Source organism: Chrysochloris asiatica, unplaced genomic scaffold (assembly GCF_000296735.1).
Source record: "Chrysochloris asiatica unplaced genomic scaffold, ChrAsi1.0 scaffold00250, whole genome shotgun sequence".
NCBI lineage: Eukaryota > Metazoa > Chordata > Mammalia > Afrosoricida > Chrysochloridae > Chrysochloris > Chrysochloris asiatica.
This window is the reverse complement of record NW_006408768.1, coordinates 1,471,925-1,490,746: the sequence shown is the minus strand read 5'-3', so window position 1 is coordinate 1,490,746 and position 18,822 is coordinate 1,471,925. Positions and strand designations below refer to the sequence as shown.

General features: G+C 40.3%; 1 protein-coding gene across 1 annotated transcript in view; it reads left to right on the top strand.

Moving 5' to 3' along the window:
• Positions 1-15,462, top strand: part of LHFP (lipoma HMGIC fusion partner) — a 369,791-nt gene extending 354,329 nt beyond the window's left edge. Inside the window, exon 3 of the mRNA XM_006873714.1 lies at positions 15,344-15,462. Coding sequence (XP_006873776.1) covers positions 15,344-15,462 — 119 coding nt within the window. The remainder of the gene's footprint in view (positions 1-15,343) is intronic.
• The last annotated feature ends 3,360 nt before the right edge of the window (positions 15,463-18,822 follow it).

The window sequence follows — 18,822 nt, the reverse complement described above, 5'->3', positions numbered from 1 at the left end:
GACCTTGAGGTTCAAACCAACCTTACAGTCCAGCACATTAACACACAGCACTACACCAGGATTCCAAAGTGTATGTACATATGCATGTGAGCGAGGACTACCCTCATACCAAAGAGAATCCATTGAAGAGATCTGGGAAAGCCATTTCAGTGTCCTGGGACTGGGCCAAATGTTATCACTGGTAAAATTCAAAATTCAGGAGATGGCCTAGCTCAGAGATCAGCAAGCTATGGATCAAATCTGGCTTGACGTTTTGTAATTAATGTTTTGTTAATTGTTTTCATGCAACCATGGCAAAGTTGAAAAGACAGGACAGAGACCTGCAAATGCCTGAATTTGTTACCTAGCCCTTCCTAGAAAAAAGTCACCAAGCTTTGGCTTAGGTAATCCCTCTCCCAGGTTCTTTGGCTGTAAAATCTGTGTCTCTGCAATGTGTTTGGTGGCAGGAGATAGCTGAGGATGCAGTCAGAAGGACACAGCTGTAACAGTGTGATGCACTGAACATAGAAAAGCCCAGTCCCCTTGCCCGGCCTTCTCTGCGGACCCAGGTGCTCACATCTGGGACTGCCTGGAGGTTACTGAGTGTACATAGGAAGCCGTGGGCAGTCCTCTTACATCACAAAAGCTCTGCTCATGTAAAATCCTTCAAACATATCAGTTGGGAAATCCCCTTTTTCTTCACTGAGAAACATCGTTTCAGACGTGGTATAGATAACCACTTCATCTTACTCAGTCTAAGTAATTCAGTTGAGAAAAAAAAATGTCCTCTGTGCTCATTTTGAAGGAGGAGGAGTTGATGTTCCTGTCTGCCCCAACCTGGGCATATATCTCCTGTCTTTATTTAAGTGGACTTGATTTGTAGGCTGTTTGTTCATTTGGCCATGGTTGGCAGTAGTGTCATGAGACTTTGTGCTAGGTAGCATTAATCAGACGGCGGCTACTATTAGTTGCCATGCTTGGTGAGGGTTTAGCAGAGCAGCACTTGCAAATAGAGTGTAAAACATAATGAATATTTTCCTGAGGAACATCACAGAATAAAAATGGCCATTATTCAGGTTTCTCATTTTGTATGCTACATGCCTAGTACATTTACCGACTTTCTGCTCTCTATATTACAAGCTCAAAAGTCTCTCATTGATTACACACACATACACGAGGGAAAGTGAAAAAGCATTCTACAAAATCATAGAAAGTTTTATTAAACAGAAATATCAAATGTGAATCTGTTGTTTCTCAACAGATCCTCCGTCTAGGTCTGTACACTTCTGAAGATGGTGTTTCCATCTCGCTAACCTTTTCCTGGTTGGAGAAATGTGAGGCTTTCTACTCCTGTATAGATTTACAGTCTCAGAAACCCTATACAGGGTCTTTATGGAGCCCTGGTGTGGCACTGTAGGGTAAGCATTGGACTGGTAACCACAAGGTCAGAGATTCGAGCCCACTAAATGTTCCATAGAAACCCTATACAGAGTTGCTCTGAGTTGGAACTGACTCTAAAAGCATTTAATAACAGCAACATGAATCAGAAGCAACTCAGTGGCATCTAACAACAAGAACCACAACCCTTCCCTGAAGAATTCTGCACTCTGATTTACAGCACATCAAAAGTTTTGGTGTCATGTAAATCAGAGTGCAGAATTTTGGTGTCCTGGAAGAACTCAAATTGTGTTTCTTTTCAATGTTTTTTGCATTTGGGGAACAAAAATAAGTGTGTAGGGGCAAGATCAGTGATATAGGTTTTCCTCTGAGATTCTCATCGGACAGTTCTTTTAACCCTAGAAGATTGGGTGGGTTTATTGTAATGATGGAAGAAAATTAGTACAACTTTCCTGGTCTCTTTCCTAACAGCGCAGTCATAATAAGCACCCATGAGCTCCCTGTTGTGTCCTTTGAGAAAATCTCCTAAAATAGTTGTCAGAACCTTCTGAACTGACCTCAGTGCATAAGGATCTCAGGGTCTGAAAGATGTGCTCAAATTCTGGCTCTTCTTTGATGATAGTGAGATCCCCACCTCCTGCTTCTGAGATGATTCATTTTATAACCATGCTAGAGTTTCAACCACCACCATCTGTCAGTTTGTCATAATGTGGTGGTTTGCATGTTGCTGTGATTCTGGAAACTATGCCAAGGTATTTTAAATACCAGCAATGTCACCCATGGTGGATAGGTTTCAGTTGAGCTTCCAGAGTAAGACACACTAGGAAGGAGAGATGGAATACTTCTGAATATTTAGTCACCAAAAACCTTAGTAGTGGAACACTGTCAGTACCAGAATGTTGAATATTGAAACGTGATGAAGAGCACCAGAATATTGTCAGATATTGTGCTGGAAGATGAGCCCCTCAAATTGGAAGACACTCAAACTATGGCTGGGGAAGAGATGCCTCCTCAAAGTAGAGTTGATGATGATGAGGTGAATGGAGTCAAGTTTTCAGGACCTTCATTTGCTAATGGGCACAACTCAAAATGAGGAGAAACATCTGTAAACATCCACAAATAATCAGAATGTGGAATGTTCAAAGTATAAATCTAGGAAAACCGGAAGTTGTCAAGATGAAATTGAATGCAAAAGCATCAATATCCTAGGTATTAGTGAGTTGAAATGGACTGGTATTGGCTATATTGAATATGACAATCACATGATTTTCTACACTGGGAATGACAAATTGAAGAGGAATAGCATCACATTCATCATCATAAATAACATTTGAAGATCTATCTTGAAGTCTACTGCTGTCTGTGATAGGATAATATCCATATGCCTGCAAGGAAGATCAGTTAATACAACTATTATTCAAATGTAGGCAGCACCAGTAAAGCCAGTGATGATGAAATTGAATAATTCTACCAATATCTTCAATCTGAAATTGATTAAATGTACAATCAAGATATGTGGTGATAATTACTAATGATTGTGATGTAAAGGTTGTAAACAAAGAGTAAGGAACGGTAATTAGAAAAAATGACCTTGGTGAAAGAAATGATGCTGGAGATTACATGATAGAATTTTGCAAGACCAATGACATATTCATTGTGAATACCTTTTTTAAACAACATAAAAGACAACTGTTACAAATGGACTACATCTATGGAAAGAGCCAGTAGAAAAACTGTATATCATCAGCCAAAAGAAGGCCAGGAGCAAACTGTGGAACAAACCATCAATTGTTCATATGCAAGTCCAGGATGAAGCTGAAGAAAATTAAAATAAGTCCAAGAGAGCCAAAATATGGCTTTGAACATATTCCATCTGAATTTAGAGACAATATCAAGAACAGATGTGATGCAATATCAAGAACTGAAGACCAGAAGAATTGTGGAATGACATCAAGAACATCATACAGGAAGAAAACAAAGGTCATTAAGAAGATAAGAAAGAAGGAAAATACCAAAATGGATATCAGAACAGACTCTGAAACTTGATCTCCAGCATAGAGATGCTAATACATATGGAAGGGATGAAGAGACTAAAGAGCTGAACAGAAAATTTCAAAGGGCATCTCAAGAAGCCAACGTCAAATGTAATGAAATGTGCAAAGACTTGGGATTAGAAAACCAAAAGGGAAGAACACCCTCAGTATTTCTCAAGCTAGAAAACTAAAGAAGAAATTCAAACTTCGACTTGCAGTGTTGAAGGATTCTGTGGGCAAAATATTGAATGATGCAGAAAGCATCAAAAGAAGATGGAAGAAATGCACAGTCACTCTACCAAAAAGGAATAGTCGATGTTCAACCATTATAAGAGGTAACATATGATCAAAGGCCAATGATTCTGAATGAAGAAATCCAAGGTGTACTGAAGGCATTGGCGAAAAAAACAACAACAAGCCTTCAAGAATTGATGGACTGCAAATTGAAATCTTTCAACAAATTGATGATGCAGGGAAACAACTATCTGGCCAACTGACTGGAAGAGATCCATATTTGTGCCCATTCCAAAGAGAGATGACCTAATTGAATGCAGACATCATCAGACAGTATCATTAATATAGCATGCAAATAAAAATTTCCTAAAGATAACTCAAAAATGTCTGTAGCAGTACATTGACAGGGAGCTGCCAGAGGTTCAGGCTGGGGATGTGGTATGAGGGATGTCTTTGCTGATGTAAGGTGGATTTTGGCTGAAAGCAGAGAATACCAGAAAAAGTTTATCTGTGCTTTACTGACTATTCAAAGGCTTTTGATTGTGTGGATCATGACAAGCTACAGGCAACACTGTGGAGAATGAGTATTCCAGAACACTTAGTTGCACTCATGAGGAACCTGTTTGTAGACCAAGCAGCAGTCATTTGAACAGAGCAACAGGACACTGAATGGTTTAAAATCAGGAAAGGTATGGTCAGGATTGTATTCTTTCACTATACTTATTAAACTTGTATGCTGAGCAAATAATCCGAGAAGCTGGATTATATGAAAAAGAACATGGCATCAAGATTGGAGGGAAACCTATTAGCAATCTATGATATGCAGATGATACAACCTTGTTTGCTGAAATGGAAAATAACTTAAAATACTTACTGATGAAGATCCAAGACCACAGCCTTCGTTTTGAGTTGCAGCTCAATGTAAAGAAAACAAAAATCCTCCTCACTGGACCAATAAATAACATCAAGATAAATGGAGAAACTCTTGAAGTTGTCAAAGTCTTAATTTCACTTAGGTCAGCCATCAACACTCATGGGAGCAGCAGTCAAGAAATCAAACACTATATTGCATTTGGCAGATCTGTTGCACAAGACCTCTTTAAAGTATTGAAGATCAAAGATGTCGGTTTGAGTCCTAATTTTCAACAGCCTCATATGCATGTAAAGTTGGACAATGGATAAGGAAGATCATAGAAGAATTGTTGCATTTGAGACATGGTGTTAGAGGAGAACATTAAAAGTACCATTACTTTCAGAAGAACAAACAAATCTGTATTGGAAGAAATATAACCAGAATTCTTCTTAGAAGTCAAGATTGCCAGACTTTTCTCTCATACTTCAAGCATATTATCAGGAGGGATCAGTCCCTGGAGAAACACATCTTACTTGGTTAAGTGGAGGGTCAGTGAAAAAGAGGAAGACCCTTAATGAAATGGATTAGCATTGTGGCAGCAGCAATGGGCTCAAGTGTAGCAGTGAGTGTGAGAGTGACATAGGGCCAGGCAGTGTTTTGTTCTGTTGTGACAAGATCAATAGCACCTAACAATTACAATTACAGTGAACTCTGTTGACATCCACAACTGAAACATGTCACCCTATCAGAATCTTCTCCTACCTTCTCTTACCCACTAGGGCAAAAATGTTTGGTGGGTATTATAGTTCATAGTTAGACAAGACATGAAATAACTCACTGCACTGCATTCTGCAAACCTTCACGAGAAGTCACAATTTTAAAAAGCCATTTAAAACTATAGAGGCAGTACATAGATCATTGGTTAGCAGGTTTCAACGAGAGAGTAGGGATGAATAGTTGGAGAACTGAGCATTTTTAGGGCATTGAAGCTATTCTGCATGATACTGTTATGGTGGACACGTGATACTATGCATTTGCCAATACCCATGCAACTAGAAGACACTAATATAAACAATCTACTCTGTAATATTAATGTATAAGTATCTGTTCATTGGTTGTTACAAATGTACCATAGGAATGTTAGATGTTAATAGGAGAAACAGTATGAAGAGAGGAGGCTTACAGGGAATTCTGTGCACTCTCTGCATTATTTTTTGGTAAATCTAAAACTGTTTGGAAAAAAGAAAACACCAACCATCCCTCTCACAGTATATCTCATCTGGGTTCAGTAATTTAGTGGCAGTGGTCACACAGAACTCAGACATCATGCTCACAGTTATGGAGTTTATTAGTGAAGTTAACAGGTTACCATTTAGGAATAGAAATGCCCAGGGCACAGCTCATCGTGCCCACAGATAGGCCTCTCTCTGCCCAGCCAGTGTTAAAGGCACAGCACTCAGCCTGAAGACACTCAGCTGTAGCTTTCTGGGTCAGCAAACCTTGCTCTGTGTGTTGGGAAGCCCATCATTCAGTCTTGTGTCTGGCTCTTGATCCTTGGCAACTCATTTTGTGTCACCGCTTTCTTTCTCTCTTTCTTTTTTAACTTTTTATTGTGAACGAAGTGAAGATTTACAGACAAGATCATCAGCTTTGCATTCACCAAGTCATATATTCTGTTTCTTCTCAATGATTGCAATCCCCTCCATGCAACAGTCATCCCAGGGTTCCTATGTGCATTCCATCCACCTTCCTGTCCCTTCTCAATGTTGTCCTTAGGCATATGTTGCTCTTTTGATTTTGAATGATTGACCATTCATTACTTTGACTCTTCTTTGATGGTAATGAGATCCTCCTGATTCTGGTATGGTTCATTTTATACCTATGTTAGAATTCCCAGTTCTTGTAATCAGGATCAACTGTTAACAATCATTTACAACTGAAACATAAAATCCTACTAGTATTTTCCCCCACCTTCTCTTATTCAGACCCATCAGAAAAGAGTCCTCTGGTTGGAATTACAGAGACTAAAGCTAGAAGAGACTTAATAAATAACTCACTACACTGCACTATTCAAAAACTAAGGACTATTAAAACTAAATAAAAAATAGCAATTCCTCGTAAGCCTTCTTCTCTCAGTCTTTGTCCTTGCGCATTTTCTATCCCCCAGCCAAGCCTGGACATTCTTCGCTTCTCTTCGTAGACACATGAGGAGTGATTTACCTCTCGTTCGATTTCAAGTTTAAATTAATGCTTTTGTAGGTTTTAGATCAAATGTTTAGTACCTGTTTCTTTTTGACACTTTTGTTCAATAACTTCACAAAGGGACAAATGGAATTGGCCCTGATGGCAGATTAGTTTTGGTCTTTGTTTAATGCATATATAAGCAAATGGTTTCAATATTAATAGGAAATGAAATTTATTCTGGAGTAGAAAGCCCTATCAAATGCTTGTGTTTGAAAGCCCTATCAAATACATTTTAGAGTTCAACTTTTCCCCTGATTTTTATTCAAGAAGGCAGCCCAAGAGTCAGGACCACAAAACCGCAATATTCCCAACACCTCTGTGCTCAGGACTTCAAGACCCAGCTGTTGGATCTGGCGCTCAAGCAGATTTGGGGCCAGGTGGCTGGACTAGAGGCCCAGTTGTCAACTCTAAGGCATGTACAAATTGTGGGACAGGGTGGTCTGTAGGATTGGTGCCCATTTCCCCTGCTGCCACTTTGCAGACTGGGGAGGATCCAGTGAAATCAAGCAAGGTGCTGCTAGTCTTAGATGGCTTGGAACCTGAGGCTGACAGTCTGAAGACTAACAGTTGTTCCAAAGAGATGCTCAGCAGCCTGAGTTGCATAAGAGAAGGGCCTCAAATCACCATCAGCTTTCTTCCAGCTGAAGGACTTTGTCTATCCAAGCATTTGAGTAGATGGAAGCAGCAACCTCCTCCGCCTCCATGTCTGCTCCCTCCGGGGGTGGGGGTGGAGGGGTGGGGGGGATGTCTCTCCAGCCACTCAAGGGCCCTTCTGGGAAGCGCTTCCTCAAAATCCACTTTAGTTGCCCCTCTGTCACATGAAGAGCTGCATGTGGAGATGGGACCAGCAGGAGACCTTCTGGAGAGCTGACCACTTCAGCAGCAAAGCTGGCAGAAAAGGTAGCTCTGCTGGACATCAGGAGGAAGCCCAAGTTCATGTGCAAAAGAATCAGATAGTGCATATTTTACTATCATTGTAAATGTGAAATGTGAAATCACAAGACAGTGAATAAATGAAGAGTAGGGGTATATCCACTATATTTTCTATACAAACATTATATTTATATTTTAACAGATTGAACGTTTAAAATGATCACAGATAAATGTTCTGCCTGAATAGTGAAGTAAGTTGACTGATTGCACTGTGACTCCAGCACTTGTGGCCGTAAAGCATACTGGGAACTCAGTAGTGATCATGTGAGGAGAGAGAAGGAAGTTGGGAAGCCATGGAGCACCAGTTCCTGTATTAGTCAGCTTGGGTCCTACTGAGCAAAGAGGTTGATGTAGAACGTGCTACAGTGCATTCAGGATGGTATCTTGGTTCCAGCCAAGTTGTTGCAGGAACATCAGTGATTTGAATTACGGAGTAAGTCTGTTTTAGAGGACATTCCCCATACCCCTAGAGGGGATAAGGTTTCCAAAGGAGTTTCAAGTTTAATTGCTTGGGCTCAGGAATCGGGGATGCTAAGTCAGCACAGTGCAGACATTTACTAACTAGACCCATGCAAGGTAGACAGGGATGTGGACTCTTCTAAAAAGGTGGGAAAATCAAAGGGGTTAGATAAAAGATATTGTGCTTCTTTTTAGTATATAAATTCTAGCAAAGGTAAATTTTATGTACAAATGAGAAGTACATTTGATGTACATCTTCCTAATTCATTATTTGAACATAGGAAAAAGTTCTGAAATTAGTTTCTCAAGTTCTCAAGGTTTCACCATTTATTTAAGAAGTTGCACAAGTTACATATCTTGCCTTTATCTTCAAAATGGGAACAGTGTTGAGAAAATATAAGTAGACTTGCTCCTCTGGAATCACAGACAAAAAACATTCAACGAGATGCCACTTCTAAGCTTCCAGCACCTGACTTAATGCCAACAGTGAATATATGAGCGTTGTGTGTAATTAGAAATGTAAACAGCTCGCATACTCAGTTGGAGGGTCTTCAGATCCACCTAGAGGTATCTAGGAAGAAAGTCCTGGAAAATCAGCCATTGAGAACCCAATGGACCTCAGCTCTGATCACATGTGGTCCCTATGAGTCAAAATCAAACCAACTGGTTTGGGGGTTTTATTGTAGAATTCTTAATTTCAGGTATCTACTCTCAGCACAGAAATCCTGGTATGGCACTATAGGATAAGCACTAGACCACAAGGTCAGGTTGAACCAGCTGGTTAGTGGTTCAAACCCACCAGCCGCTCCTTGGAAGCCCTATGCTCGGTTACTGTGAGTCGGAACCGAGTTGGTAACAACAACATTCTCAGCACAAGTATCAAGTTAGATATCCATCCATGCTATAAACATTTATTGATCATCTGCTGTGGTCTTGATATTACACTGAGTCAGACCTGCCAGCACATACTAGATTCTGGAATGTTAACTAAACAAATTCATGAAAAGGCAATGTTCTCAAAGGATCACGGAGAATCTATTGTTATTTGTAGTAAGCCTGGGTTCTTTGTACCACTTCTGCTATCTCTATGATTTCCAAAAGCTGCACTAAAGACTAATTTTAGCCATCCGGAGAAATTCACCATGCACCGTCCCCACTCAAAGCTGCCCTGGAATGCCGCCCCATGTCTTTTTCCACTGAGTTGTCAGGTGACTGTGGTGTGCTCCAACACAAGTCTGCGTTCCGTGCCATTAACTTCTATTTCGTCTGTCAAGAATAGTATTCCTCATTGTTGAAAGCAGCAATTTGCCAACCAAGTGGGCTTGGAGACCTGCTTGATGGAGTATTACAGAGAGCAAAAGGGAGAGTTTAAACAGATTTTCTTCTCTAATTGCCTGAAAGGATCACAGACAAAACTTGCCCTCTGGTGAAATGCTTTCTGTTTGCATTATTAGAACAAGGATTTATTACTGTGACAGGGGGAGAGAGAGGCCAGGAAGGAATGGTCTCACATTTAGTCCCATAACCGCACTCATGGGATACTATGCCAGTTAATGTAAAACATTTACATGTAAACATCTGTTCTTTTCTAATAGGCTAAAGTACTAAGAAAGACACTTGCCCTGTGTTACTCAAAAAACCAGTACTTATTTCTTATTATCAGTCATATGGGTTTTTACAATGGAGTCAGTGCTGAAGACGCAAATCTGTTTTTCCTTTTCCTTTGGCCAAGTTCAAAGTACAGCTTCAAATTTTTGGTTGGAAAACCCCATAGTCTCACAGAACTCTTGAAGTTTTATTTTTACTGCTAGAGTTTCATGAAAAAAAATCTTATTCTGTAAGCTAATTTTGTTTATTCATTAATTAAATTCATTTTATTAACTTCTTGGTAAATAAAAGTCTTCATATCTGAAATAGAGGAATATTTCATTTTAAATTATGTTGAACATGAGTTGCTCATTTTGGGCCTTAACCAGTTGCTAAAATTTCACCACAGAATGTATACATTATGCACATAAACTCGCACAGATGCGTTATCAGTGGCAACATTTTGTGACATCATCAGGATTGTTTTTATGTATAGTACATTTTCTGAGTATTCTGAATTCCATCTCCTTCCCATTTTAATCTGAGAGGGAATTGCCTCAGGAGTTCATTCCATAGTTAATATTATAAACAAGAAAGACTCCAGGAAAACAATGGCAGTTATTAGAAATTGCACAAACACACTTGGCAAAATAAAGAGTGAGATTTGCCCAGTAAGATGGTGATGCAGGGAGAACATGAGGCTACTGTGCTGGAGGCTTCGCTCACTCTCAGTGTTTCAGGGTAGGGCAGGGAGGTGGTGGAGAAAGAATTCTCTGACAGCTGAGGGAATGCCCCAGACCCTTATGAAAAGAAGAGCAAAGAAGGGTTTGTTCAGTCCCTCCTGTCTTAGATCTGCTTTCCCAGCCCTCAGGCTCGATTGATTAAAGAAATGTTGATCAAGAAGATACCAGTAAGGGAATAGGAATGCAAGATATTGAGGAAGTAAAACCAAGTTAGGGTGCAATTTCAGGTGAAATTCCAGCCCAGAGCCTGTGCGACATGAAGAGCACTGCAGAGTGTGTCCCACACTGAAGCCAGAAAGCTGGACTACCATCCCCCTGAACGTGTTATCATAGCTCCAGGCCACAGGGTCTCAGCAAAGTGGCTCATGGGCAGTCATCTGAAGAGCGCTGTGGACCTCAGCTGACAGGAGTAAACATGGGTATTGGTGGCCAGAACCAGCAAAGGAATCCACAGATACTGGACATTTACACTATCTGCCACAGCTTCTTGCCAGTTCAAAACAACCAGTTGTTGATTCTGACTTAACGGCAACCCCATATGTGTGGAGTAGAGCTGTGCTCCAGGAGGTTTTCAGTGACTGTGTTTTCGGAAGTAGAGTACCAGGCTTCTCTTTTTATGTCTTTGTTAAATACACGTAACTGAGCTCGGTAGTGTAGTGGTTACGAATCAGGCTGCTAACCTCAGGGTTAGCAGTTCGAAACTGCCAGCTCTTACGCGGGAAAAAGATGAGACGTTCTGCTCCCATAAAGATTTACAGCCTCAGAAACCTAGTACAGGGTCGCTGTGAGTCGGAACCAACTCCACGGCACACAACAACAACTGTCACTTATGGGAGTCCTGGTGTGGTGCTAAGCCACAGGTCGGCAGTTCAAACCCACAGCTGTTCCTCAGAAACCCTATACAAGGTCACTATAAATCAGAGTCCACTCGACAGCATGTAAAACCAACTGTCACATACCCTATTCTCAAATAATTAGCCTCTCTACATTTTCTTGTGGCTTTGAGGATATGCTCTGGTGGTTCAAACCTACCAGCAGCTCCTCTGAAACCCTGTACAGGGTCACTATGAGTCCGAATCAACTCAACAGCACTTAACAACAACTCCAGCATTTTCTTAGAATATTAACCTTGGTGGCACTATAGGATAATCACTGGACAGCTAACTATAATGTCAGCAGTTCAAACTCCCCAGTTGCTTTTCAGGAGAAAGATGAGGTTTTCTGTCCCCATAGGATTTGTTGTTGTTAAGTGCAGTGGAGTGGGTTCTGACTCATAGCAACCTTGTACAGGGTTTCCCAATCACCTCAATGCCAATGGGTGGTCAGTGGACTTTTTCTTATTCTGTAATTAATAAAAATAAAAAATATGTACTCTGATTTTTATGATAGGCTGTGGAAATATGTGTTGATGAGGAACTGGTTATTAATGAATAATTGATAGTGTTCTCTGCTATCAGCTCCATGCTAAACAGTCTGATCACAGATTCTGCTGGCTTTTTGAAATGTTCCAAACCACTCACAGTCTCTTATGTTGTTGGTGTTACGTGCCATTGTAGCAACCCTGTAAAGGGTTTCCAAGGAGCAGCTGATGAGTTTGAACTGCCAACCTCACAGTTCAAACTGACCTTGTGGTTGAGTGCTTATCCCTCACACATATATTTAATCCAGATGAAAAATAACTCAAAATGGAGATGATTCCCAGACTCAGCTGTATTAACCCATGGTGGTGGTGGTTATGTGCCGTGGAGTCTATTCCAACTCATAGCGACCCTGTACAGGGTTTCCGAGGTTGTAAATCTTTACTGGAGGAGAAAGCCTCTTCTTTCTCCTGCAGAACAGCTGGTAGTTTCCAACTGCTGACCTTGCGGTTCACAGCCCAATTCGTAACCACTACGCTACCAGAACTCCTTGTATTAACCCAGGGCTATCAGCATAATCACAGCCATGAAGTGGTGCCCCTTACCCTTGAAGAATGCTTAGCTTATCTCTCAACCTTAATGGAGGTCACTGAGTCACTGACACCTTCCCCTCCCATCCAGTGGGTGGAGTGGTGATCTTTCAGCGTCTGTTATCCTGTTACGTTGAACATACTTCATGTAGGCTGTAGATTCATACTTAGCTTTGAAAACTTCCCACAAATATTCAGTGCCACATAGGACAGACAATACTTGTAGATACTCCTAAAATGCAGTTTCAGATGTAGTCTGCTCTTCAGGGACAGGCTGGTCTACCTTCTTTCTGTTGCCTAGGTTTTCCTTCAGAGTCTCTGGGTGTTGCAAACAGTTCATGCATTCAGCTGTTAACCAAAAGGTTAGAGATTCAAGTCCATCCAGAGGTGCTTTAGAAGAAAGTCCTGGTTATCTACTTCTAAAATACTAGCCATTAAAAATCCAATGGAGCACAGTTCTACTTTGACACACATTGGGCCACCTTGAGTCAGAACAGATTTAATAGCAACTGGGTAAACAAGAAAAAAAGACAAAAGAAGGAAAAAAATAGTTGCCGTAGGAACATTTTATGATAGAAATCTTAAAATTGACTAAAAGAAGACTTCAGATTTGAGTAGAAAAAGACAGCTGTTCAGAGAGATAGAGACCTTCCGTACTATGCAACCACAAAGAATAACTGGGTTGATGTGAAAAAGAGAACAAAGGAGAGACTATTGAAGGCAGAAACCTGCCCCATTAACCCAAATAGGATATTTTGAGTCAATTCCTACTTATTTTATAACCTGGATTGCAGATTTTAGTCCTGGCTTAGTTTCTTAATAATTATAAATGTACAAGGGAGTTTCAAAAAAAGTTTATGGAAAGTTTTCATTATCTTATTTTTTTAAGCTTTCATTGTGAATTGAGTGATGGTTTCCATGGGAGAACATCCGTTTTATACTCATCCTCTCATATTTCATTTCATTGCAAGGATTACAGTCCCTTCCATGCATCATCATTCAACAGTATTTACTTCTATTCCCTCTCGTTTTTTGTTTTGTTTTGTTTTTTATGTACACAAAAACACTCAGGAATATATAATCATTTAAACAACCCAAGGGCACATTCTGCAACCAGCCTCCTGGCCACTAGCAGACAGCCTTTCTCTTTCCATGAGTGTAGAGTGCTCAGCTGCTCCATCTCTCCATGTCCTCATATCTGCTTCCATTTCTGGTGTTGCTACTTCTCTGGATAGGGTTGTCTGTTCCTAGATTGTAAGATTAACTGCTCTCTCCTTTTTGTTACAAAACTTCTACCTTTACTGTTGTGATAATCACAATTAGTCATGATAACAATTATTCACTATTGAATCATAAGAATCTTATCCCCATCTTCTTTTACCAGACCTGTTTAGACAAGATGAAAACTATTCAGTGGGGATTCTACCTTTCTCCACACACTTTGAAACTAAACTCCATCTTTAACACTTGTAAGCCAGCTACTTTGTGCCGTTATAGCCCCCTCGTTTTAGGTATGTCTTTGTCTATGTTGCCTGTCCCTGTCAACCCTGTGTACAGAAGGGATTTCATTATCTTTTAATTCCATTTTCTCCACAAACATTTTGCAGCCCCCTAATATGATCTTGGGTAAATCTCCAGCTTATCTAAACCCCACTTCCTTGACAACTCCATGGGGCTCATGTTTTAACCTCACAGTGTCATTAAAAGAATCAACAAAGAGAAGTCTACACATCATATTTTGTTAGTATTTTAAGGTGTACTATTATTATTACTGGAGTACTGGTGTGGCACTGTGAGTTAATGTGCCAGACTGCAAAGCCATTTGAACTGCAAGGTCGGCAGTTCAAGCTTACCAGCTGCTCTTCGGAAACCCTATAGGTTGCTATGGGTCGGAATTGACTTGACAGCACTTAACAACAACGTTATTATTACTAGAATTAGTAATTGAACCTTTGTCATTAAGTTTTTACTTCTATTATGTTTTAACTTAAAGGTAGGTCTTGACACTAGTACAATTGGAAGTGTTTATTTACTAATTCAAAGTAACCTGGTAATGCTGTGGGCTAGGTGTAGGACTGGTTCAAATCCACTAGCTGCTCAACAAAAGAAAGCTGAGGCTGTCTGCTCCTGTAAATATTTATAGTCTCAGAACTCTATATAGAGTCGCTGTGAGTCTGAATGGGCTTGATGGCAGTGGGTGAGTAGAATTTAAACAGAAAGAAGCCCTGGTGGCTCAGTGAGTTAAGTGTTGAACTGTTAACCAAAGATCAGCAGTTTGAGCCCACCAGCTCCTCTGCAGAAGAAAGATGAGACTGCTTGTTTCTGTAAAGATTTACGGTCTCGGAAACTGGGGGACAGTTCCACTCTGTTCTATGGAGTCACTGAGTCAGAATCAATCTGAAGGCAGGGGATTTTTGGCTAATTCAAATGGAGGCGTATAAATCATTTGATAATCCCATGTAAATAACAGTAATCACTGTAGCGTTATCCTTTAAGGCTTTCCTTCTTAGAGTATCCTCTATTGCAAAAGTGCTGTATTCATTTTGTTGCTATTTTTCCCGGAAGTACCATATTGTACATACAGTTTGGAGATTTAGAATTAACACCTTCATCTTTCTTATCCTAGTTGCTAGCTGTTCCCTTTTCCCAGCAATGTGTATGGACAATGGTGGAGGGGAACTGGCTGTATTCTCCTAGTTAGCAGGAGCCATTGGCAGCCTTCAGGAACAATGTGTAAAACAGTCTTGCTTTCTTCAGTCTCAAGATCTTTAGATAACTTTCTTTCAGCACATGTTATCCTCTTGAATACGTACACCATGTTCTTAATGGCTATTTCAGTTCTACTTCTGTACACACACTTGGTGGGGGAAAGCAAAGCCTGCTGCCAAGTCGTCTGATCGGTGTCTGTTTTCTTTCTGTCTTTTACATCTAGGTACGTGTGAAATTGGCTGGGCCTACTACTGCACCGGTGGAGGCGCTGCGGCTGCCATGCTCCTGTGCACATGGCTGGCTTGTTTCTCTGGCAAGAAACAGAAGCAGTACCCGTACTGAGAAGGCTCTGCCTACAGTACGCAGAGGAGAGGGCCCAAGGGCACGGAGGACCGTAGCAGCCAGCCACTTTCAAAGGGTGGAATAGCAGTGAAATAGTGGCTTATGCAAGAAAACCCAATGGGATCAGGAACATTCTATGATGCAGAAAGGTCACAGGAGACTATGGAATGGTAGAAAAACTGGACCAAACGCTGAAAATACCGTAGGGCATTGGGTGTTTCTATTCCACAGAGTATTGTTAACATATAAAACACACACACACAAACCTGGATATGCAAACAAGGTTTTTTTTTTTAAAAAAAAGATAAGGACTCAGAGAACCCAAAGGGCTAGTAGAAACAGTATTATATTGAGACAGTCCCTGTAGGTCTTGGCACTCCTAAAAGCACATTTAGCTGTACACATCCACACGCGTGCCCACGCAAACACAAATATGCACTTCCACACACGTGTTCATACAAAGACATGCTCAGTACACAGACTGTCCAGAGGTTTAGTGGTACATTACTCCTCTGTTTTCTTTTTAAGATACATTTAAAATACATTAATTTTACTATATGAAGCATACATTAAACCTAATAAATGGACCAATAAGCCACTCTATCAGTATTTTATATACTCTGCATAGACTCTGTATGCCTTCAACATGTTTTCAGTGTTTATGCAGGCCTTTAGAGTTATGCTTCTGTATTTCAGTATTCTTCACAAATATGCAATATTTCACTTTGTGAGTAGCTTCTGCTATGATATACTTATGAAGTAAAGGGCGCTTTCTTTCCACTTTAGAAGAAAATGTGTTTGAATATATGAGAGTAATGAGAGACATTTTCTAGCCATTAAATCTTGTTTTCCTTTGTCCATTATTGTACTGTGCTTTATCACTTTTATTTCAATATTCATTTTGTAACAAAAAAAGTGCTATTTTTTTTTTTTTTTGTATTTGAAAAGCTCTGTGAATAAATTTTCTCTTTGATCAATAAGTGAGTCTTAGAGTGGTGATTCCGTTTTGGGGTTTACCTCTAAATATGACCTTCAACTACATTGTTGGTTATTGTTAAGTGCCATCAAGTTGGTTCCCTCTCATATCGACCCTGTGTAGGGTTCTAAGAAATATCTGCTGAGTATGAACCACCAACCTTGAGGTTCAAACCAACCTTATAGTCGAGTGCTTATTCTACAGCACCACCCAAGGACTCTTTAACTACAGTAGTCCTGAAAATGTTCTTTTTAGACTTTGCACCTTCATCTATCCTATCCTGGGGCATGGTCTATGCAGATGTCTTAGTTTCCTTTTGTTATTGTTGTTAAGTGCCATCAAGTCAGTTCTGACTCATAGTGACCCAATAGGATTTCCAAGGAGTGACTGGTGAGTCTGAACTGCCAACTTTGTCTTTCAAACTGACCTTGTGGACAAGTGTTTGTCCTACAGCACCACACTAGGACCTAGTTTCCTAGAGCTGCTAGATCAGCAACGAAGTGGGCAGTTTGAAAAAACATACATTTTCAGTGTTACAGTTCTGAGGGCTAGAATTCAAATTCAGAGCATCTCTCTTGAGCACAAGGGGAAAATCCTGCCTTTTCTAGCCTGGCATCCTCAGGCATTCTTTGCCAGTCCTTGACTCCAAGACACATCCTGACCTGCAGCTTTACCCTTTGTGTGACTCTCTCTTGCTCATCATAAGCTTATACTTCAAACAAATTTTAACTGCACTTCCTGTCTGAATAGTATTAGGGCTTTTTAGTTCCCATGATCAAGTCTGAATTCCCTGTGTTCTCCTCTTCTATAAGACACCATTCAGAGGGATTAGGATTAGAGACCGCTGTACTTCTATGTGATTTAACTAGTGATCTTTTTTTTTTTTTTTTTAAATCATCAGTTGTTAAAAAACAAAACAAAACATCAGTTGTTGTAAACTTGCCCCAAATTCATGGGAATCCCTGGATCCTGCAAACAGTTAGTTAACTTGCTCAGCTGCTAACTGATCAACTAACAGTTTGAGTCTACCCAGAGACACCTCAGAAGACAAGTCAGGCAGTCTACTGCCAAAGAATCAGCCAGTGAGACCTAAGGGAGAAGAGTTATACGATGACACACATGAAGTCACCAGCATCCTCCAAGAAACATTCTGTTCTCCACAAACAAGGTCTCATTTACAGGCCCAGGGCTTAGGATTCCAATACACCTTCCCAGAGGCCACAAGTCATCTCACAACAACAGGATATTAAATGTTAGTAAGACATGGTTTCTGTTCTTAAGAAGTCCAGTCTTTCAGCTACACGCAACTAGAATACTAACTTTCTGGTTATTGCAATTCATGAGTTTCCAAATGTTCTTATGATAGGGGATTTGAGTTACATTTGAGAAGGTGGGAACTCTTCAGACATGACAGGGCCATGAACGTCTCATTGCAGTTAGGAAACATTCTAGGATGACCATCTCCAGGACAAGCTGCCTGGCACCCCCCACTAGTGCTGGGTTTCGTCTCTGCTGGGTGAGGGGCAGTGTACCTCTTTCCCTCAGAATTCTTGATCCCCAGTATAGAGATGTAATTAAAAGGAAAACATTGGGCATTTTGACCCCTCAGCAGAGCTACTTCTGTTCTACAGATTGAACAAGGGATACTCATTTTATTAAGCAACTCTGAGTAATTTATTGAATCCTCAAAAATTCAGTGTCTGTTAATTTCTAAATTACATACTTTTATATTTGTAAATGGAATATTCTGGCTATTTATACATGTAACTGTATTTTCTATACTTCATATATATATATATTTGGTTGGTTTTTTTGTTTTTCAATTTAATGTAAATATCTGACTATCATGCCTGCTTCTGGTTCTTCCTGGACGAACAATACAGTAATCTGCCAATAAAATTCTGGTCTCTCTGAGGCTTTGCTGCTATGGAAAAAACCATTCTGTCTTGAAAGCTGGATTCATAATGTGCTGGATGTTATTTGAGCAGGGCCTCTCTCCTCGGTGATTCTCTGTGAGGAAGACTGTGTTTTGTTCCCTCAATTAACCCCTCATGTGCTGTCTTGTTAAGTGCCGTGGCATGGTTCCACTCATAGTGACCCTGTATAGGGTTTCTGAGAAGTAACTGGTGGATTTGAACTGCTGATCTTATGGTTCACAGTTCAGTGCTGAACCTACAATGTCCTGCTTCTACTTTTAAAACAATGTAAACCGCACTTCCTCTCTGAAGCCTTAGGACTTCCTGGTTTCCACAATCAAGCTGGAGTTCTCTATGGAATTCATGGAGGTCTAGTTCTGTGGACGGTTTTAATGACAGCATTGCCATTTTTATGTAGTCCATATGATTTTGAGCCTTGTTATAATAAAATTCTAACCTTACATGATG